The sequence below is a fragment of the Leopardus geoffroyi genome, chromosome B1 (genome assembly GCF_018350155.1).
Source record: "Leopardus geoffroyi isolate Oge1 chromosome B1, O.geoffroyi_Oge1_pat1.0, whole genome shotgun sequence".
In the NCBI taxonomy this organism is placed as follows: Eukaryota; Metazoa; Chordata; class Mammalia; order Carnivora; family Felidae; genus Leopardus; species Leopardus geoffroyi.
In genome coordinates this window covers 34,912,972-34,936,503 of record NC_059327.1, presented here as the reverse complement: position 1 = coordinate 34,936,503, position 23,532 = coordinate 34,912,972, and the positions used below count along the sequence as shown (strand labels likewise).

Below are 23,532 nucleotides of genomic sequence, written 5' to 3'. Positions count from 1 at the left end.
TATTAAAAATCTATCTGTCTCTCTTGTCTATCATCTATTATTGTTATTTACAAGACACAGTGCTGAGCACAGCATGTTAAATAGTTGGACTCAACACTTCACCGTTAAGCCTGTGTTGCCTTTTTCCTTTAAGGTCTTTCAACTGGTAACCACATGGACAGGCCATTCTCCCGGCCAGGCCTTGCCCTATATCTGGGAGGTGACATATGCTCCTTACTTTCTAAGCTTCCTGTGGAGGATTTAGGGTGATAGCAGACAGAAACGGTAGAGAACCGGCACGTAAGTAGCACCTACCACGAGGCAGGTGCTGTGTTGCTGTGCTCTACACATTTTCTCCCAAGTCTTTACGGTGTTTCTGCAAGGTTGATTCTACTGTCCTCTTTTACAGATGAGGGAACAGATTCAGGGAGGTAATTAATTTGCTTCCCAATAAGTCAGAGAATTTACCTCTTGGGTGTATGCTGCACTCCAAGGCCCAGAACCAGGGCTGTGCTATGGCTGAGGCAGGTGTGGCCAAGGACAGAGGCTAAGGACTGAGGACCAGGTACCTCAAACCACACCACTCACACCAGCACTCATAGCAGCCACAACTGGCCCTGACATCAGCTGTCACGTGGGCCAGGCCTGAGAGTGGGTGTAGAACCCACCTAAACTCTGGAGAGGCCATACAGCGTCATGATCGTTATGTCTAGGCTCTAAATTCAAATCCCAATCAGCCACTGCTTGCTGTGCAATCTTGGACAAGTTGCACAACCCGTCTTCTCTTGTCTTTATTACCTTCCTCTTAGGGCTTTTGTTAAGATATTTAAATGAGACGTTCATGTAAATAAAGCACAGTGCCCAAAACCACATACTAAGTGTGCCGATGCTTTTTCTTATTTTCTTTCTTCCTCTTCTCTTTTCCCTTTCTACTCTTCCTTCTTTAGTTATTATTGCTGTTGTTAATATGCTATATGAATAGAAGCTATAAGAAGAGTGTCACTAGCCAGGAGAGGAAATACGCAGGTGGAAACATCTTACGGGTCATCTGCTCCAACCTTCTACGTAGCAGGGGAATTCCCTGGGTTACCCATGAATAAGTACTTTCAGCGATAAGAAGCTCCCTCCTCTGTGGAGTATATGCTCAGTTCTTGGGCAGTTCAAGTTCTTAGAAAGTTCTTTCTTATATGGAGCCAAAATTTACTTCCATGTAAATTTCACCCATCAGTTCTAATTCTGCCCCATGGAGCACAGCAGGGTCTCCCCTGTTTTCCAACTAGATTCCTTCAAATTTTTAATGAAATCTTCAAGGAATTTGTAGAGGCAGTTCTTGCGTCTTCCCTTTCTGTTCCAGCAGGCTACCATCCCTGCCTCTTCCAGGTCCTGCTCCTCTGACACAGCTTTTACAGAGCCTAGCCATTCTGGTTGCTTTCCTCATGCTGCTCACTCCTTCTTAACATAGTGTGGCCAGAACAGAAGACATTCTCCCAGGTGTGATATAAACAGTGCACACTAATAGAACTTTCCTGAAATTAAGCAAGGATCACTCTTTTGAATGTGCTGCCACCATCCCCCTTTGTCTCTTCCTAAGCACGTGTGCTCAGTCAGGGGTGGGGGACCAAGGCCAGTGGACTGTGACAAGCCCAGGTTCCTGGTGTCAGGGCAGGGTTGTTTGTTTCAGTCTTATCCATTTTACAGAGTGGCCATGAAGGGGAGCCAGGGTGCCGCCCTCTGTGCCCATCAGAGCTGAGCTCAGAATCGGTAAGCAAGGCAGTGCTGTTCCCTCTGGGGGTGTCCACGGGTGTGTGTGAGCGAGGTGTATGTGCGTGAGTGTGAGTATGTGTGTGACAGGGTTGGGCGGGTGGGGAGAGAGACTGAGAGAGGTGGGGAGAGAGAGAGAGAGAGAGAGACACAGAGAGAGAGAATTTTCTGCCTGATCCAGGAATTCTCCTGGATGGCAGAATTGGTTTCCATAACGACTTTCTGATATAAACATATTTGATAAAAATAAGTTAACAGTGGAGCTATGGTGGAGCACAGATTCTCAGAGTGCTGAGAGAGAGAGGGAGAGAGAGAGAGAGAGAGAGCGAGGGACAGAGAGAGAGAGAGTGCGCACGAGCTCTTCGAAGAACAGCACTTTCCTTTTTTTTTTTTCCACCCTCCCGGTCAGCCTCTCTATACATAGTTTCCATAAACCAACTAAAAAGCTTTGTTGACCATATTCCTGTATAAACTGGCCCCTTTCCTGCCTGTACACATTTTATTCATATTTTCTCTCTCTCTCTCTCTCTCTCTCTCTCTCTCTCTCTTTCTCCTTAGTTACCTGAAGCACTACAGTATGTATGGGATAATATGATAAATTCATTTCCAATTCACTGCATTATCCCTTGAATATTTTAATGACTCATTGAATGGAGTAAAAAAAGCTATTTCAAATGAACAATTATGCTGCATTAGTCTGAGGGCTGATTATATTTAAACACTGCTCACATGGATAACAGGACACAGCGACCTCAGCATACGAGAGCTAATTTGGCTCTTATCTCCAAATAATTTTACACCGCAAATTACCATGAAAACCTAAAGGGCTTTAAAAACATTAATCAAAAGAGAATATTCCACTTTGTAGCAACATTTTATTTAAATTACTTTGAATGGGAACGAAGGCATCTTTGGGGTGGGACAATGACAGCAAGATGGGGACTATGAGTGATAAGGAAATGCCGAAGGGTGCTGGCTTGTGTGAAAAATAAAAATGGAAGGTGTCGAGGAAAAAGTGCAGTCTTGACGGGGCAGGAAGCACACTGTAGGCCTGACTGTCACTTGTAGCCCAGTCCCCTGCCCTGGCTGTGGTCTGGTGGGGGTGGGGTACACAGGACAGTTCCCAGAGACTGAATAATGGGACTGACCCCCACTGCTCCAACTACTGCTACCTCCATCTAAGCAAATCTTGGTCAGGTCAAGTCCTCCAAGCTGGCCTGAACCCACCTGCAGTCTTCAAAGGCAAAAAGATGAGCTGTTTTTACCATAAGGTCTGTGTCATTGTCTAGAATTCTTACTTTGCAAGGACGAGTCCAAGAGCCTAAGGGAAATTGCTCAATTATAAGTGACTGCTATGGTCAGATCTCCAAGTTGGGGGTCATAGGGGAGAGAATTACATTTATCAAGGTCCTACTATTCTGTTCAGTTTCAGGAGTTTTGATCTTCTTCAACACTGGGAGAGAGATATTATTATCATTCCCATTTTAATGATGAAGAAACTGAGGCTCAGGAATTTCCATCTGGACGTGGAAGAGTCTGGAGGCTCCACTGGTTCATCTGACCCAGAAGTACAGGCTCTTTCCCTGCCCCTTCAGGGTGGCCATGTTCTTTATAACCAGGGCCCCCTGTATTGTCCCCATCACCAAATGTTCTTTATGGCCCATAGATCTTTAGAGAGCATAAGCCATGCCTTGTAGGTGTTTATTACTTAAATTAATGGACCCTCACAATACAGGGCAAAGCACGCATGGACAAGTGCACAAATATCATTGCAAAACTGAAAATATAGGTCTAAAGAAAGTAACTAATTAATTCCATTTCCTTGGTTTGATCTCTTCATCAGAACTTGTGGTTCTGATCAAGATTGCTTATTCTTCTTCCATGTATTATCATTAGCTTGCTTCAGAGTATATCTATTTGGAATTGGAATCTATATAATATCAGAATACTACATATATGTATATATATATGTAATATTCTGATACTACACGCATACACACACACACACGCACACACACAGAGTATATTCAAATTTCTACAGGATCTGCTGCTCAGTTGGTTAGGAGCAGGATAAATTTGCCATTTTCTGTAGTGCCTCTCTCTAGGGAGGCTTCCCCTCTTTGCATATGTAATTTCCTCTTCCTATCTCAACCCTGAAGCCTAATGATTTATGTCAGTTATACAAACAAGAAGCTGCAGTCTCAGAGAGGTCAAGTAAGTTGCCTGAGATCACTCAGTAGTGGGGTCGACGATTCAAGCAGAGGTGTCCTGGCCTGTGCTAACCGCATAACTGGAAGGCAAGAGGCTAAGATATTTGCCCGCTTTACTTGGTTTCCCATGTATCTTATTCACCTAACACACTTAGAGGTCCTTTAGGAAACAAGCTCTCATTATGGAAAAATTCAACCTTACAGAAAAGTAGACAGAATAATGGACCCTTAGAAGTCCTTTTAATTCTATCCAGAATTGGTTGTGCTTACAGCTGCCAAAGGTTGAGGGCACTGAATGAAAGGGAAACATGAACTTGCCGTTTCGCTTTCTTTCTTGAAACAAAAAAGAGATTCAGGGAGAATTTTAGAATCATTGACGGTTTCTAGGAAGATTTTCTTTTTTGGAAGAAAAAAGGCACTCTTGTCTCCTTAATTGTTCTTAGTGTTCTTTGTCACCAATCATGATATTCTTTGTGGAAGGTATTAATATACCATCTTCCTGTGTTCAATATTCCCATTAACAATAAAAAGTCTAATGAAAATATCTGCATGAAAAGCCCTGAGCACTAATTTCAGAGACAAACAGAAGATGAACCAATAAGCTTTTCTTCTGAAATGAATGATGCAAATTAATTGATATCTTAATTAGGCTTTAGCATGAAGACTATTAGTTCGATTGAATCAGAACTCAAGAACATCTTAAAGGAAAAGCTGAGGACATGGCAGGGAGAGAAACGTTGTGTGTCAATGCTCTGTTGGAAATCTTTTGTTCAATGAGAGATTTTTCAAAGAGGGGGCGGAGAAGGACGGCATGCTGCTTGCAGCAGTCCCTGCCTGTCCTGGTCGGGCCAGGTTGGAGGTCTGACGTTCAGTCCTGTCTCCAAGCTGATAGGAACCCGTGGCTGTGGCTAGTTCCTCCCTGAGGAGGAGCCCCTGTGCCTCAGCCTCCTTCCTCTGCTTCACTAGAGTAGAAACCCATAGAAGGCGGAGACTTTCCCTGCTGTGTTTGCATCTCTAACCCCAGTGCCAGTGTTGGTGCCTGACTTAGGAGCAGTAAGGGTAACATCACAGCCACCAACGATACATACAGCTCGCTATGTGTTCTGGGTACTGTTCTAAGCTCTTTACTTAAAACAACTCATCTGAACTCCATAACAACAGGGTGAGGAGGCAGGGGCTATTGGTATCCCCACTTTTAAAGTGAGCATATTGAAAGACAGGTTGAGTACCCTGCCCCCCAAGATCACATAGCTATACTGTCAGATTGGAGCCCAGTGGCCTGGCTCCAGAGTCCTTGCCTTTATAATTGCAAACAATGGCCAACCCATATTTGTTGAATTAAGTGAACAAAGGGTAACATGAATGCCTGCTTCCTCCTGATGGACTTCTCTCTGGTTTTTGTACAAGTTGTCCAGGGGTCTAGAGCTTTATCCCACCCTATAGTAGACACTTGCCAGCCTCTCTTTAGGGCAGGGAGCTGCAGATGCTTCCTGTATTCCTGAGAAATTATTTCTGTTTCCCCTGGATAGATGGCCCGCAAACTGTCCTTACTGAGGGGCTCCCATGGCCATGGCCCACCCACCACGCAGTTAGGTTTGTGTTCCTAATATCAAGGCCAGCCTGGGTTCCACCTCTGTGGTCACTGTGAATCACAGGACCATCATCACTTTATGTCTGTAGTGACTTTATGGTGTGCCTTATTGTTGAGGCCACTTACTGCTGAGGGTAATGATAATATATAGGACTCACTTTTTAGTTTTTTATTTTAGAGAGCATGAGCAGGGGAGAGGGGACAGAGAGAAAGAGAATAGAGAGAAAGAGAGAGGCAGAGAGAGAGAGAGAGAGAGAGAGAGAGAGAGAGAGAGAATCCCAAGCAAGCTCCAAGCTCAGTGCAGAGCCTGACATGGGGCTTGATCCCACGAACCGTGAGATCATGACCTGAACTGAAATTAAGAGTTGGGTGCTCAACCGACCGAGCCACCCAGGCACCCCACTGGGTTTACGTTTAGCCCAACATATTAAGGATGAGAATTCCTGAAGGGTTTGAATGTTAGCCAGGTGTATTTGATTTCCCAAGATAGCAGTCTTTGGGGAGGTTCCCTGGAAGCATCTGTCCATAAGAGGGAACCAGAAGGAGAGCCCTGGAATGGTAGGAGAACCACAGAGATTACGTTTGCCATCTTACAGAGAGGGCAAGGTGGCATGCCTCTTGCCACCATGGAGCTGATGGGAGAGATGTAGTGTGAACCAGACCATGTGGTATGGCCAGAAGGGTGTGCAGTTTGGAGTTGGGGGCCTTGGAATGAAGACCCACCTAGCTGAGAGACTGCATCATCCAACCTCTCCAGGCTTTGCTTTCCCACCTATAAAATGGGGATAATGCCTAGTTCACATGCCCTGATCGTGGGGATCAAAAGGAAGGGTTGAAAATGATTGTCACTTGAAAATTGCTCCCAGATGGGTGATAACAATGACCAAAGCATTCAGACTGAACTCTGTGGTCTTCCTTAGATTGGCTAAATTCCTTCTGGAGACCTGTTAAACTTGTATGCCTCATTCTCTCCAGACTGACGGAAGTGGTGCCTGGGAATCTGCATTTTAACACATTCACCAGTGGATTTGAACATGCTGTAATGTCTGAGACCTACTCAGCCTCAGCTAACGCCAACACAAAGGAAGTGCTTCTGGGTTTGATTAGAGCCTTCCCTTTTTTTGGCCAAGGGCCACAGCCTGAGACCTAAGTGAGCCTGGTTTTCATACTGGCCATGCAGCTAAAGGAATCTGGGGGCTGGTGGGCAGGCTGAGTGGATACAGCTGACAAGAGCTGCTGCTTCCTGCTGGACACTTGGATCAGGGAAAGTGGGTGAAAATGTGCCTGAAACCCAAGCCTCCTCCGGTCTAAGCGGGAAGGCTGGGGGCCACACCCGGGCAGGTGGCCCTGATAAGCTCTGCAGCTTAGCGGTCTTGCCGGACAGCTGCCACCTGCCACCTGCCACCTGCTCTGCTTCTCAGCTGGGCTGCTGAGAACCCACGTCTGCCCTGCAAAGCTTCTGTGAGAGAACTGTCCTGAGTGCATACTGAGGTGAGGGCAGTGGGTGGGGCGGGGGGCTTCAGGCTTGGAAGAGAGGCAGTCTTATGGCCCCAAGGTGCCCTCAATGCTGAAATTATCCCATCCACCACGGTTTCTGAAATCTGCCTCAGAACTGCCCAGTAGAACCCTCTTATGGACAGCCCGGTGTGTGAAGAGCTGCACTACACGTGTCATGTCTGGAGCAGTACTCTTTTCTTGAGAGTTTCTCCCCCTTATGACTGCCTGGGAATCCCAAGTATAGAAACTGGCAATGCTCTAGATTGGGGCAGGATCCAGTATTTTTCCCTTTTGTGCCTTCAGCTTCTCTCCCAGCCTTGATGGCATGAAAATCCCCCAGCTCTGCCCCTTTGCATGTTTATGGTGTTTCCAAGGCTCTTTACCAGGCTGACGGGTGGTTGGCCAGGGGAAGTGTGTTGAAGCAATGTTCCTGCTTTCCCTCAGGAGCCTGGCTCAGGCACTGTCCAAAAAGCCTGCTGGAGGCCTCCCTGGAGGGGGCTTCTTCAAGGCTGTGTGTAGCCAGGACTGCCTCTGAGGATGGGCTGTCTACCTAAGCACCCCGTGAAGGGCCCGTGGTCACTGGGCAGGGGTTGGTTGACAGGATAGCTTCTCCCACCAGCCCCCGACTCTAGGGACTGTGAGAGTCCCTGCCTTGCTCAGGAGAATCAATGGATAGTTCACACCAATACCCCTTCCTCTGACCCACAGTGGGGGAAGGAAAAACACAAACTCCTTACATTTGTGGTGCTCTCTGTTTTCCAAAGTGCTCTCAGTATGCTCTCTCATTGGATTCTTGCAACAACCGTATAGAGGAGGTAACATGGTTCCCATCTTACAGACAAAGAGGAAATACCCGGAGGGACTCCGAGTGACTTAATAGAGATGATGGATTTGGGAACCTGTCAAACCTAGATCCAGACTTAAGTCTTTTAGTTCTGGGTTCCCACTATCTTTTTTTGGTTAAGTTTATTTTTATTTATTTTGAGAGAGAGAGACAGAGAGAGGAAGAGAAGGAGGGGCAGAGAGGGAGACAGAGAGAGAGACAGAGAGAGAGAGAGAGAGAGAGAGAGAGAGAGAGAGAGACTTGCAAGCAGACTCCGTGCAGTCAGCACAGAGCCCAACACAGGGCTCGAACTCACAAACTGCGAGATCATGACCTGAGCTGAAACCAAGAGTTGGATGCTTAACGGACTGAGCCACCCAGGTGCCCCGGGTTCCCACTATCTTACGGCTTGATGACTATGCAAAGGCCATCTGTGAACTCTCTAGGCACAGATGCATGAACGGCTGAAGCTAGCATGGATTTTCCCAAAGTGTGCGGCCAGGCGCTCATGAACAAAAGATTCACTAGGCAAATGAGGCTGGAAAATAAATGCAGATTATATAGTGCACATTAGAATATTAAAAGCACTAAAAAACCCGTCAGTGAGGAATGTGATTAATACAGTGTAGCCTGGGGTCTCCAAAACTTGTTTGGGAATACAGCCTCCCCCCCGCCCTACATAATGCCCGTTACCAACCCTCCAGATCTGTGTTCCTCAGACCTACTCCAGAAAGGATGAGCCAGACTCCTTCACAATTATGTGATGGCCAAGGGACACAGATGAAGGGAGGCCACTTGTTTCTGTACAAAGAAAAGGAGACTGCCCCTCAGCCCATCAGGAGGACCCCCTGCAGGACTCTCCCTACCGGCTCTGCCATCCGGACCACACAGTCACCCCTGTGCCTCCGAATCCAGGCCCCTCGTGGTGGTGCGCTGGAGCCACTGTTAAATTTTCAGAAAATCTAAGTTAACCGTTAAATCATCAGTAACTTGAAATTGGCCATGGTGGAAGTATTCACACTATAGAAATCAGCAAACACTACAAGTTAGGGCTCTCCCCACCCGGTTTACCTGTGCACCACTGATCCTGGACCTTTTTCAAAAGTGTTAGAAAACCTGGAAGGGGCTGTGACAGCTGAGTGTAGGGGGCAACCTGAGTCCCCAGCCCTCCTGTATGAGAGCTGAAAACTGCCCAGAACGGTAATCTTCCAGCTATAAGCCCAAGTGAATCAGAAAGCGCCTTCTGGCCTGCTTACCTTGATATCTGTTACCAGCCAATGTCTCCAAAATTGAGCTTTGGGGGAAGACCTGCTAGGGGCATCTGGATCCACCATCACCAGGATGTAGGTTGCACCCTGGAACAGATTCATCACAAAGAAATGTAGCACCATGACTAGAATTCTGATAGGAAAGCTGCAAGGTGCACACTCTCCTTTTATCTCTATTCCAGCCAAGAGGGGCTGACCAACCCCTACCCAGTCCATCCCCATTCTTGTGCCATTCCTCTTATGTCACGTGTTTACTCTCAGACAAATGAAGTCTATTAAGTAGATAGTTGAAAAGCTTGGCTTTCCCTTTATGAAGAAGAATAAATCAAACAAGCATAGTTACTAAGCATCCAGAAGTCCCTAGCATCATGCTAGGTGCTGTGATGGAAGCAGAAATTTAAAAAAAAATTAATGTTTATTTATTTTTAGAGAGACAGAGACAGAGCACGAGTGGGGGAGGGGTTCACAGTATAGCTGGAGGAACTTATCTATTAATTCAGCAAACACAGGAGAACTTAGTCTGTGTCAGGAATTGTATCAATTGCAAGGAATACTAGGATTCACTCATCCCTTCAAAAAGCATTTTCTGAACACCTACTATGTGCCGGAAATTGTTCTACAGGCTAGGCATCCAACAGAGAACAAGACAGTGTGAGCCATGCTTTCAGGAAGCTTTTATTCTCGGTAAGAGACACAGATTTTTTTTTTTTTAACTCAAAAAACAAACAAACCAAAACCACAAGGAAATGCCCAATTGTGATCAGTACTATGATTAAAACAAAATAGAGTGGGATGAGAGGGAGCAAGCGTTCCAAGAAGGGCAAATAGCTGCTACAAAGGCCTTCAGATGGGAAAAAGCAAGCATTCGAGGAACAGAAAGGATACCATGTGGGAGGCACCTTGGTGGCTCAGTGGGTTGAGCTTCTGACTTTGGCTCAGGTCATGATCTCACGGTCTGTGAGTTTGAGCCCCGCATTGGCTTCTGTGCTGACAGCTCAGAGCCTGGAGCCTGCTTCAGAATCTGTGTCCCCCCTCTCTCTGCCCCTCCCCGACTCGTGCTCTGTCTCTGTCTCTCAAAAATAAATAAACATTAAAAAAATATCATGTGGTTAGGAGCAAGCAATGGAGAGAATGGACACGGCAGGTTTGGAAAGGTGGTTGAGAGCCCACAGAAGGCTTGGTAGACCTTGGTAGGGTGAGGAGGAGGGTTTTATTCTAAGTGCAATGCAGAACCAATGGAGGGTTTTAACCAGGAGAGTGATACGCTCTGATTTATGGTTTTTTTTTTAAATTTTTTAATGTTTATTTATTTTTGAGAGAGAGAGAGAGATAGAGCATGAGCCAGGGAGGGACAGAGAGAGAGAGAGAGAGAGAGGGAGACACAGAATCCAAAGCATGCTCTAAGCTCTGAGCTGTCCGCACAGAGCCAGATGTGGGGCTCAAACTCAACAAGCTCTCCAAGATCATGACCTGAGCTGAAGTCAGACACTTGACTGAGACACCCAGGTGCCCCTGATTTATGTTTTTCAAAGATTTTTTGGTGGCTGGATGAAGAATGAATGGCGAGCAGGAGGTAACAGATGAAGCCAGGAGGCCAGACGGGAGGCTGATGTCTTAGTGAAGGATGGTGGTATATTGGACTAGAATGGTAGCAATAGAGCTAGAAACAAGTAGATGGATTGGGGAAGTATTTTTAGGGAGAATCGATAAAATCTGTGGATGGATGGGACAGTGGGGCAGTAGAGGGTGGGGAAAGAGAATCTGAGGGTGTTTCATGAGTTTCTGGCTTGAGCAACTGGGTGAATGGTGCCATTTAGTGACATAAAAGACTTGGCAATGAGATTGTTTGAAGGGGGGTATTGAGATTTCTGTTTTAGACATATTAAGTTGGAATTACTTCTGAAAAGATAATCAAGTATATAAGTCAGAGTCTGGAGTCTAGAGGAGAGATGAGGAGTAGACATATAAGTTTTGGAGTCACTGACATATAGACAGTCCTAAACCCATAAAATAATGAGATTCTTCATGGGTAGGTTAGACATGGGGCAGAAAAGAAGTCTCTGGACCAGATTCTAGAACAGCTAATGTTTAGAAAAGAAGAAAATCTGACAAAGGAGACTGAATCCGGGGTGGGGGGGCACACCTGAAGAGTAGGGATCATGAAAGCCGAGCCAGAAAGTGTTTCCCAAAGGAGGAGGTGATGAACTGTGTTTAATGATGCTGAAAGGTATGGCAAGATGAAGACACGGATGTGACAATGTGATTGGACAACTTGGGAACAGTGTTAACTTGGCAAGACCAGTTTCAGTGAGGTAGAAAGGACTGAGGTTTGACTGGAATAGGTGGAGATGAGACGGGATGATAATTTTAGTGTGAAGGTCAGCTGAGACATGGAGTGGCTATTACTAGATGGGAAGGAAGAGCCAAGAAATTTTTTTTAATTGTTTTTATTTTTTTAGGAGATAGATGATAGTCAAGCATGTCAGCAGGCCAGTGGAAATGATCCAGAAGATAAGGGAGATCTAGATGACAGAGGAAAAAGGGGATCACTGCACAAGCCAAGACTCTGGAAAGGTGGGTGGAGACAGGATCCAGAGCAAAAGTGGAGGGACCGGCCTCTGGTAGACACAGAGGACACAGGTTCAGATGCAAGGGAACTGGAAAATGTGATGGTTAGGAATGGGGAAATTGTCTTCTGATTACTTCTATTTTCTCAGTGAATTAGAGGCAAGGTCATCAGGGGAATAGGGATTATAGGAGGTTTGGGGACAAAGAAGAAGGTGTGAAATAGTCATTTTGGAAAGTGAGAAACTGACTATACCATAGGTTGGTCATAAGGTTACTAGGTAATATTGCATTCCACATCTGTGTGCTTTTAACTGATAAAGTGCAGTTGAGAAATAAGTGGTAGGTGGGTTTCACTTGATAGGGACTCGGACTGCTCAGTAGTCTGGATGAGAAGGGAGTGGGAGAATAAGATGTGAGTAAAGTACAAAGAGAAGAGCTGGGGCTCCTCTTGATCTGAAGGGAGAGACAGACACAGACATAGCTGTAGAACAACATGCGAATGCTTGAGTAGAGAAACATTTACCAATTACTAAGGGAGTACAGAGGAGGGAGCCTAAACCTCTCTACCTCAGGAGTCCAGGCAGCCTTCACAGAGTTGTCTTTTTAAAGAAGTTTTTATTTATTTATTTATTTACTTAGAGAGACAGGGAGAGAGGCAGAGAGGCAGAGAGAGAATCCCCAGCAGGCTCTGCACAACAAGCATGGAGGCTGATGTGGGGCTTGAACTCACAAACCCTGAGATCATGACCTGAGCCAAAATCAAGAGTCAGATGCTTAACCGACTGAGCCACCCAGGCACACCGAGTTGTCTTTTGAACTTGATCTTGAAGAATAAGCAGGTAAAGCGTCAGGAAAACAACTCTGTAGACAAAGGGAAGGGTCTGTGCAAAGGCATGAGGATGTTTGGGGAATGGCAAGAATCTTGGTGTGCTGGGACATAAGACATCTGGAAAGGAATGGCAGGTGAAAAAGCTGAAAGGTTACTGGGACAAGATAATAAACAGTCTTACATGTCCTAAGTTGTTTAGAATTTGTTTTGCAATAGGACCCACCGAAACTGAATCGATGACTGACATGATTAAATGTGTGCTTTGGGAAGGCGCATGGTAACACTGAGTAAAAAACTAAAAGAGAGAGAAAAAAAAGACAACTGGGATACCCTGAAGAGAGACTGCAAGAGCTTAAAAAATGTGAGTGGTAGTGATAAAGACAGAAAGAGGCATTTGTGTTGTCCCATCAACAGTGTGAAGTGACTGGATAGGGCAGATAGAGGAGAGAGAGATGTTCAGGATGACCCTCACATTCTATCGTGGGCAACTAGCTGACCATGGTGCCGTGAATATTAGGAGTAACAAATTTGGGAGACAGTGAGTTTGGTGTTAAAACATGCAGGCAGAGACATCTCTGACATGGAGCTCTGAGGTAGGAGCTCTCTCACGACTAAGCATGTGAGTAGTGGGCGTGAGGACAGATGAGCCTGTCAGGGAGAACAGGTACAGTGAGAATAGAAGAATGGGTAGGGTGGAACTGGGGACCCCGAGGGGTGGGGCTGTTGAAGAAGGAGTGGGGTGGGATCAATAAAACACAACCATCCAGGGAGAGGACCACAAGCAGTGTGTGCTGCAACAATTGGGGGATCCGGCAACTTGCCAGAGTAGGTTAGAGATAAAAACACGGTTGAGTGTTAAAATCCTAAAGAGTCACTGAACCACATATTAGATGCTATAGAAAATTAAATGAGAGAATTTGAAGATAGAGTCCAAGGAAATTCTAAGAACTCAGAAGAAAGGATAATCAGATGAAAAAATTAGGGGCAAAGTAGGATCATATCCCAAAGAGCCTGTGTGTGTGTGTGTGTGTGTGTGTGTGTGTGTGTGTGATTCCAATGGAATTCCAGAAGGAAAAACTGTACAACTGATACTCCTAAGAATAGGGAGCCAAAGCAATAAGAAAATAAAAAGAAACAAAGTGTAAATACTGTAAAAGAAATAACATCTATCCTCTGTCTTTTTAAAAATTATTATTAAAATTTTTTTAATGTTTTTATTTATTTTTGAGACAGAGAGAGACAGAGCATGAGCAGGGGAGGGGCAAAGAGAGAGGGAGATACAGAATCTGAAGCAGGCTCCAGGCTCTGAGCTGTCAGCACAAAGCCCGACGCGGGGCTCAAACTCATGGACTGTGAGATCATGACCTAAGCTGAAGTCGGACGCTTAACCAACAGAGCCACCCCAGGTGCCCCTGCTCTTTGTCTTTTAATTACTATTATTATTATTATTATTATTATTATTATTATTATTATTTTGCAAGTGACATGACTGCTTACATGAGAAATCCAAAAGAATCAGTTGGAAACAACTAGACTGATATTCAGTAATGAGTTTTTATGACATGCACACAAAATCAGTACTTATTAGTAACAGTCAGAAAATATACTTTTAAAATGCCATTTTACAATTGTAATAAAAACTATAAAATATCTAGCAATAAACCTGATGAAAAATCCACGACTTAGACAAAGAAACCAAAACACTACTGATAAGCATAAAAAGAAAACTTGAATAGATATGGGGACATGCTATGGTTTCAAATTAAAATAATCATTTGCAGGGGGCGCACGGGTGGCTCAATTGGTTGGGCACCTGACTCTTGATTCTCTGATTTTTTTTTTTTTTTTAATTTTTTTTTTCAACGTTTATTTATTTTTGGGACAGAGAGAGACAGAGCATGAACGGGGGAGGGGCAGAGAGAGAGGGAGACACAGAATCGGAAACAGGCTCCAGGCTCCGAGCCATCAGCCCAGAGCCCGACGCGGGGCTCGAACTCACGGACCGCGAGATCGTGACCTGGCTGAAGTCGGACGCTTAACCGACTGCGCCACCCAGACGCCCCTTGATTCTCTGATTCTTGATTTCAGCTCAGATCATGATCTCATGGTCGTGCGATCTAGCCCCACATTGGGCTCTGTGCTGGGCATGGAGCCTGCCTGGGATTCTCTCTCTCCCTCTCCTTCTGTCCCTCCGCCTCCTGCATATGTGCTGCACACTCCCTCCCCCACCATCTCAAAAAAAATGAAAAAGAAAGAAAAGGAATAATCATTTGCCAATGTGTTAATATCCTTCAATTAATTACCTAATTTAATACAATTCTAATCAAAATCCTAAAGAGATGTTTTGGGAACTTCATGGAATAATTCTAAAGTTCAGAAAAAGAAAAAAATTAGCCAAAGCAATATTGAAAAACAGGGAAGTGGTATTGATTTTTTAGATATTAAAATATATTATAAAGCTACAATAATTCAAACAATGTGGTGTTGCTTAGGAACAAACAAGCAGTGGAAGCAAAGTAGAAAATCTAGACAGAAATCCATGTCTTTAATATATGTGTATTTAATAGGTGATCAAGCTTTAACGAAAGATATGATATTTAATATATGATAAAATTATCAAACAAGTGGAGAAAGGATAGATTATTTTATAAGTGCTGCTGGGACAACTGGGTCACCATGTAGAATAAACTTCAGTCTCTATTTCTCTCATATGCCAAAAAATTTTCAGATTTAAATGTGAAAGTGAAAAAAAAATCTTTAAAAACCGATTTAATGAAATTTACTAAATTCATATAATGGAATACTCTGTTGGAATTAGATCCTTATATTTTAATATGGAAAAATATCTAAAATATACTAGTAAGTGAAATAAGCTGCAGAATAGTGTGAATGATATCATCTAAAATGTGCAGGAAAACTTTATATATCTAACTATATATATATTTATAGATATATTTGCATATGCATAGAAAATGTCTGGAAAAGTACACACCAAACTGTTAACAGTAAATGGCATGAAGGAAAAGATTGATATATTTAACTAGATATAATTTTGAAACTTTTATATGACAAAAAAAAGGAAGCAAAATAAAATTCAAAGACAATGCTAGTAGAAAATATTTACAAGATCTATGATAAAGGATTAATATCCTTAATATGTAAAGTACTTTTTAAATCAATAAGAAAGAGAATAAGAACCCAATAGAGGTATACATAAGCAACAGGAATAGGCAATTCATAAAATAAGAAACACAAATGATCAACAAACATGAATATTCAATTTCATCAGTAATCAAAGATATGCAAATTATTTTAAAATCCTATTTTGCCTACAAAATGGACATATATACTTTTTATATTTATTCCCAGAGTATGTGGAAACAATGGGTATGTTACAAAATCTTATGTAAAATATGATTTCATTGTCTTTGTTAACCAAAAACTGTATCATACCCCTCCATGGAAAACTATATATACCCCTCCATGGAAAGAGGACCAGAAAAATCAGAACCAAAACGTTGGCTATCTCTAAGTGATGGGATAATTATGAACTATATTCTTCTTTGTATTTTTCTGCATTTTCCAATTTGTGCAATAAAATGCATTGTTTTTACACATAGAAAAAATGATTTTTTAATATGGAAAAATATCTAAAATATACTAGAAGGTGAAATAAGCTGCAGAATAGTGTGAATGATATCATCTAAAATGATTTTCTCATCATTAAACCCTATTTTTCTTCTGGTCAAACAATGCCCAGAGGAATTCTTTTCCATGGCAGGCTACTTTTCCTTCCCTCCCCCCTCGGCTCGTCACTGCCCCTCCAGACCCCCACCTGAAGCTCTCCCACACTGGTGTCTGCTTTTTTTTTTTTTTTTTATTTAACGTTTTATTTATTTTTGAGACAGAGAGAGACAGAGCATGAACGGGGGAGGGGCAGAGAGAGAGGGAGACACAGAATCAGAAACAGGCTCCAGGCGCTGAGCTATCAGCCCAGAGCCCGACGCGGGGCTCGAACTCACGGACCGCGAGATCGTGACCTGAGCTGAAGTCGGACGCTTAACCGACTGAGCCACCCAGGCGCCCCGTTGGTGTCTGCTTCTTTAAGTGGTGAGCCAGGAGACTGGTCTTTGTGGGTGAGTGCCTGCTGCACAGTTCTGTCGGAGGTGGTTACATCCTGAGGTTTTACCCTAGATCCCCTCCCTGTTAAGCAACCCCATAGCAGACCTCTTCTAAAACTTAGCAGGGAAGAGAGGGCTTCTGTGGTGATGGTCTTATACCTTCTCTCTCAGTGCAATCAGGGAGCTGGTTTTCAGCCCTTTCAAAGACCCCAATTGTGCCTGAGCAGTGGCGTGTGCTTGTAGTCCCGGCTACTTAGGAGGCTGAGGCAGGAGGATCGCTTGAGCCCAGGAGTGCTGGGCTGTAGTGCGCTATGCCGACCGGGTGTCTGCACTAAGTTTGGAATCAATATGATGACCTCCCGGGAGCGGGGACCACCAGGTTGCCTAAGGAGGGGTGAACCGGCCCAGGTCAGAAATGTAGCAGGTCAAAACTCCCGTGCTGATCAAAGACCCCAATTGCCAACAGAAGCTCCCTAGCAAATATTTAAGAGGTGGGGTGATGTTCAGCAGATAAACTGGGAAACAGGCTATTCAAGAGTGTGGTTCATAGCTAGACTCCTTGGAAGTCTGACTTGGCCCTCACTTGTTCTCTGCCGGTCCTTGGAGCCGACAGGCTGGTGTAAGGTGGGGTGACAGAGATGAACCAGTCTCTTGGCACATGACCTTAACGTCTGGCCGTGGTGGTCCATCTTCTAGGTGCGGCCTAAAGAGAAGAATGTGCAGTCAATACTTTCAACAATGGATTTGTCTCCAGAGATTGTTGTACTTGCCACATGTCTTCTTGCCTATGATGAAACTGTTTTGTACTTCTTTGGGGGTGTCACGCAGACCTGCTTGCTGCACTGTGGGCTTGGGATCTTAGCTAAGTCTTTCTCCTCTCTGGCTTATTCCTAGAAAAGGAGGGGACTAATAGATGGTCTACTCACCTTCAGATTCTAACATCCATTCAGTGGATTCCGAGGTGTCTAGATATCATGTGAAACTAATCCTGTTTAAATGAGCCAACAGTCCCGCTTTGGTATTTATCCAAAAGAATTGAAATCAGGGCCTCAAAGAGATGTCTGCACTCCCATGTTGGTCCTAGCATTATTCACAATAGCCAGGATGTAAATAAAACCCTACATGTCCATCGGTGGATGAATGGCTAGAGACATTATAGTCTATACATATAATGGAGTATTACTCAGCCTTAGAAAAGGAGTTCCCGTCATTTATAACAAAAGGAATGAACCATGAGGACATTATGCTAAGTGAAATAAGCCAGTCACAGAAGGACAAATACTGTGTGATTCAATTTATATGAGGTATCTAAAATAGTCAAACTCATATATGTAGAGTAGAACGGTGGTTGCCAGGGTCAGGGGAGGGGGAAATGGGGAGTAGCTGTTCAGTGGGTACAGAGTTTGAGTTCTCAAGATGAATAAGTTCTAGAGATCTGCTCTGAACAACACTGTGCCTGTAGTTAACAATGCTGTATTGTACACTTCAAAATCTGGAAAAGGGTAGATCTCATGTTCTTCCCACAACAGAATAAAATTAAAAAATAAAATAGAAAGCAGTTCTACTTGAAGAAAGCAAGATGGAATCAATATCCTTGTCAAACATTCTGCAAATCTCAGACTTTGATAGTATGCTCTGCTGGCGAGGCTGTGGGGAAGCCTCCTGCATTGCTATGGGGAAGCAAAGTGGGGGCAATCTACCTTTAGGCTCAGCAATCCCATGTCTATGATTTTTGTCCCTCTAAAGATATCTGCACATTTATGAAATAACTTGTATATAAAGTATTCATTTCAGCTCCGACAGAGCTGAATAGTAATAGCAAAAGTGGGAAATAACTCAAGTGTCCATCAGTTGGGGATTGGTTAATAAACACTGGCACATACTCACAATGGAATGCTTTATGGCTGTTAAAAACAATGAAGCTCTCTAAGATCTGATATGAAAAGCCCTCCAAGATAAATTAAGTGAAAAAAGCAGGATTGCAGAGCAGTGTATCTAGGAGCTCGTTTTTACAGAAGAAAGAGAAAATAAGATATTTCTTTACAGTGGCTTGTATTTGCATAAACAAGCTCTGGAAGGATATTTTATTTTATTATTTATTTATTTTCAATTTTAGAGAGAGAGAGAGCACAAGCAGGGAGAGGGGCAGAAAAGAGAGGAAGAGAGAGAATCCCAAACAGGCTGAGTGCGGAGCCTGACGTGGGGCTCGATCCCATGACCCCAGGATCATGACCTGTGCTGAAATCAAGAGTTGGATGCTCAACGAACTGAGCCACCCAGGCTCAGGATACTTAAAAACAAAACAAAACAAAACAAAACAAAAAAACCAAAAAACTAACAGAGGACGCAAGTGGTGATGGTAATGGGGCAGATGAGATATAGAGATGGGATGGAGGTCTCTTATACATGCCAGTTCTACTATTTCAGGTTTTGATCCACGTGAACATACAGTTGACCTCTGAACAACACGGGGTTGGGGTGACTTCTGAGCAGTTGAAAATCCATGTATAACTTCTCGCTGCCCCCCAACTTAATAGCCCACTGTTGACCAGAAGCCTTGCCACTACTGTAAACAGCTGGTGAACATACATCTTGTATGTTACATGTATTACATACTGTATTCTTATGTGAAACTAGAGAAAGAAAATGCGATGAAGAAAATCATGAGAGAAAATACATGTGCAGCCCTGTACTGTACTTACTGAAAATCATCTGTGGATTAGCAGACCTGCACAATTCAAGATTGCATTGTTCAAGGGCCAACTGTACAACCTGCTAAAAATAAACTAAAATTGTAAAACAAAGTGAAATGTATAGTAATCATAGAGTACTATCTTGGAGATATCAGCCTCTAGTCCCTCTCTCACTGGCTGAGAGGTAATGGCCTTGTCCCTTTGCAGCAGGGAGAGCTCAGGAATCCTCATTCCATGTGTGGGGGGCACTTAAGTCAAGGGCAATTGATGGACTGGGCCGTGGGCTCCATGGCACAGGACGTGAGCAAGGAGTGGGAAGTCACGTTAAAAAAATCACGGTGCCTCCAGGTGATGGTGCCAATAGAGAAGCAGAGTTAGATCTGTACTTGTCCAGGTAAAAAAATTTTTTTTTAAGTTTTATTTGTTTTTGAGAGAGGAAGAGAGAGAATGCGAGCGGGGGAGGGGCAGAGAGAGGTGGGGACAGAGGATCCGAAGCAGCTTTCATGCTGACAGCAGTGAGCCTGATGTGGGGCTCAAGTTCACGAACCATGAGATCATGACCTGAGTCAAAGTTGGACGCTCAACCGACTGAGCCACCTGGGTGCCCTTGTCCAGGTAAATTTTTTAAAGCAGCTTTATTGAAGTATAATTTCCATACTACAAACTTCACTCCTTTTAGGCATACATTTCAAAAATTTCTAGTAAATTAACAGAGCTGTGCAACTATCGGCACAATTTAAATTTAGAACATTTTTATCACCCCAAAAAGAAACCTTGTGCCATTTACAGTTACTCCCTGTTCTCTCCAACCAGCTCTAGGCAACCACTAATCTACTTTCTGTCTCTAGAATCTCCTTTTTGCCTTTTCTGAACATTTCATATAAATGGAATCATATGATATGTAATCTTTTGTGCCTGGCTTCTTTCACTCAGCATAATGTTTTTAAGGTTCAAATATGTTGTCACATGTATCAGTGCTTTATCCCTTTTTATTGCCAAATAGTATTCCATCATATGGATGTTGATATGCATCTCATGTTTCCAGTTGATGGACATTTGGGTTGTTTCTACTTTTTGGCTATTATGAAGCATGCTGCTATGGACATTTGCTACAAGTCTTTGTGTAGGTATTTGTTTTCAATCCTCTTGGGAAAATATCTGCAGAATTGCTAGGTCATAAGGTAGATTTATGTTTAACATTTTTAAAAACTACCAAACTGTTTTCCAAAGTGGTCTCACCGCTGTGCAACCCAACCAGCAGTGTCTGAGGGTTTCACATCTTCACCAAGACTTGTTACTGTCTGTCTTTTAGATTGTGGCCATTCTAGCAGGTGTAAAGTGGCATCTCATCATGTTTTTAATTTACATTTCCCCCAATGACCAGTGATGTTGAGCATCTTTTCATGTCCTTACTGACTATTCCTATATCTTTGGTGAAATGTCTGTAGAAAGCTTTGTGCCTTTGTAATTCTTCTTATTATTCCAGAAGGATTTTAATAGGTGTATCCCAACTGGGGGTTAGGGGAAATGGGAGCAGTAGAGAGAGTGGAAAAGAAGGAAGGAAAGTGAGAAGACGAGGCTATTGACTTTGAACTCTACTCTGAACAGGGGACAGAGCTAGATATGCCTTATCCTTGAACCTCTGGTTTCTGCCCTCAGCTACCATCTGTACTTAGGGTTGTCTACTAACTGTAGCTCACCGGTGACACTGATTCTTCCAACAGGGAAAGGTCAGCCTTACAGATGGTCACCACAATCCAGGTGAGCAGAAAGCACCCACTGACACTGACGCCCCCAAGCCTAGTGAGCCAAGTCTTCTGTCCCCTGCCTCACTGCCCATGCTGAGAGAGACTGTTGAGCCCCAATCTCCCCTGCGTCCCATCCTGAAAACAGCCAAAGCCTCTCCCACTGACCTCTTTCCCAGCCACTGGTCTTCTACCACACCATCATGCCCTAACTACTCTTTTCTTCTTTGCCTGAGCGTCAGTCCTCACTCCTCCTCCACCTTCAGACACTTCCACTCTGCCCAGCAAAAATGCCACTGAGTAACACACATCTCCCCTCTGTCCTCTGTCTCTCCATAAATTGCTCTACTTCCTTGCCTTTGCCTGAACCTCACCTGGAGGGCCCCTTCACCTTAGCACTCTCAAGTACTGGTGTGTGTTCTCTTATGCCCCACAAATCCCAGGGTCAGTAGACCAGGAGGTGTCATTGCTCCCTGTTGCCACGTCCTTCTTTGTGGCTCAGGCCATTCAACCATACATTCTCTTTCTGTCCTGTTTGCTGTCACCTATGAGCTCATGGTTGCTCCTCCTCACTCATCAAAGACACTGGTACCTGCTCATGATCTTTTCTTCCCTACATCCTGCTGTCATCACAGTGACTTCAGCAAACCTGTGGAACATCCGTCCAGGGCCGTGGCCACTCTGGTTCCCGCACCTCCCTAACTCAGACAATCTTCTCTTTCTCTGTCTCAACCATCAACAGTCACACTTTGAAACTCATCATCCGAAGCTGCTCCATCTCCAAAATTCACAAATTCTGGCCACAACCTCCTCTCTGTTCAGCTTACTTCTTCAACTATGCCCATCAGGACTAGTCTTTGACCTCAAAGGGCATCCTGACCATTGGTGACTGTCCCTGCTCCCAGTACATTGACTATCTCCCTGTGCTCACCTCCTCCCCCACTTCATAGGCAAACCCCATGGAAGAGTTGTCAACACATACCATCTCCTCTTCCTTACTTCCCACTTGCTCTTTCTAAAAAAAAATTATTGAAGTATGGTTGACATACAACACTCTATTAGTTTCATGTGTACAACAAAGTGATTCAACAGTTCTATACGTTACTTGTGCTTACCACAGTAAGTGCGGTCACCATTTGTCACCATACAGAGTTAATACAGCACTATTGTATTCCCTGTGCTGTATTTTCATCCCTGGGACTTCCCATATATTCTTTAACCCACTCTGCCCCGATGCTTCTGCTATAGCCCTTGCTAGTGTCACCGAATGCAGTGGGCACTCTCCAAACCTCATCATACTTGGCGTTCCTCTCAGCTGCACATCACAAGGTGGGCCACCTCTTCCTTACTGAAATGCCTTCTGTGAATGCCATTCTCTTCCCCATGGCTCGTTTTCCTCATGGCTGGATCCTAAGCTCTCTAAGATCTGTCACTCTTACCTCCTTCACAGTAGTCTCAAACCACAGCCATGTTTATCCTCCGACCCCCAGTTCTCCTCTGAACTCCAGACCCTATGCACCATGACCCACTTCTCTCCCTGTGGCTGTTTCAAAGCATCTCATGCTAATCATGCCCAACAACACTGCTGGTCTTCCAGAGTTTTCTGTTTGCATGAGTGAAGGCACCCGCTTCTGCTATTGCAAACCAGAAGCCCAGGAGTCAGCTTCCAATCCACCAGCAGTCTTGTCAATTCTTCCTTCCAAACATCTCTCAACTCCACCCACTCCCCCTCCTCTCTACCACCACCACGTCAGCCCAGGCTGCCATCATCTTTCTTCTTGTCTACTGGAATAGCCTCCTAAATGGTTTCTTCATATTCGCTTTGACTCCCTAATCAATTTTCCACCTGGATCCAGAATATCATTTCAAAACACAAGGAAGATCATATGATCCTGGTGCTTAAAATCCTTCACTGGCTTTCCACACAACCTTAATGTGTTTACAAGGTCTTGAATAATCTGACCTCTGCCCACCTCTCCTTGTCATTTTGTGCACATGCCCCTTGCACTCTACTCTGCTCTCACAGGCCTTCCTATTTCTAGGGTCTGCCATGCTCCCTGCCACTCACCGCCTTTGCATATGTTCTCCTTGTGTCTGGAATGCTTCCTCACTCCCAGCCCACCTTCTTTAATCTAGTGAACTCCTATTCATACTTCAGAGCTCATGGTGACTTCTCTGGAGAAAGGTCCCCCTCCTCCTGTTCCATGCTAAGTTTCTTTGTTAAACATGCTCACGTTTCTTTCCCTCAGACACTCTCTGCAGTTTACAGTCAATAACCCATTCATTGGCACACGTTTTGATTAATGTCTATGTCTTCCGCAGGATTATAAGCTCCTTGGAAGCAGGGATGGTGTCTGTCTCTGCTCAATTATATCTCCCCCAGATTACAATGTGTGGCACATAGAAGACACTCAATAAATATTTTTGAATGAATACATGAAACGAAT

The 23,532-nt window shown here is 44.1% G+C and overlaps 1 protein-coding gene across 4 annotated transcripts in view; it reads right to left on the bottom strand.

The window, feature by feature from the left end:
* Positions 1–23,532, bottom strand: part of PEBP4 (phosphatidylethanolamine binding protein 4) — a 216,335-nt gene that overhangs the window by 87,497 nt on the left and 105,306 nt on the right. For all 4 annotated transcript variants that reach the window (XM_045457285.1, XM_045457268.1, XM_045457274.1 and 1 more), the window contains one exon: positions 9,118–9,216. In XM_045457285.1, coding sequence (XP_045313241.1) covers positions 9,118–9,216 — 99 coding nt within the window. The remainder of the gene's footprint in view (positions 1–9,117; positions 9,217–23,532) is intronic.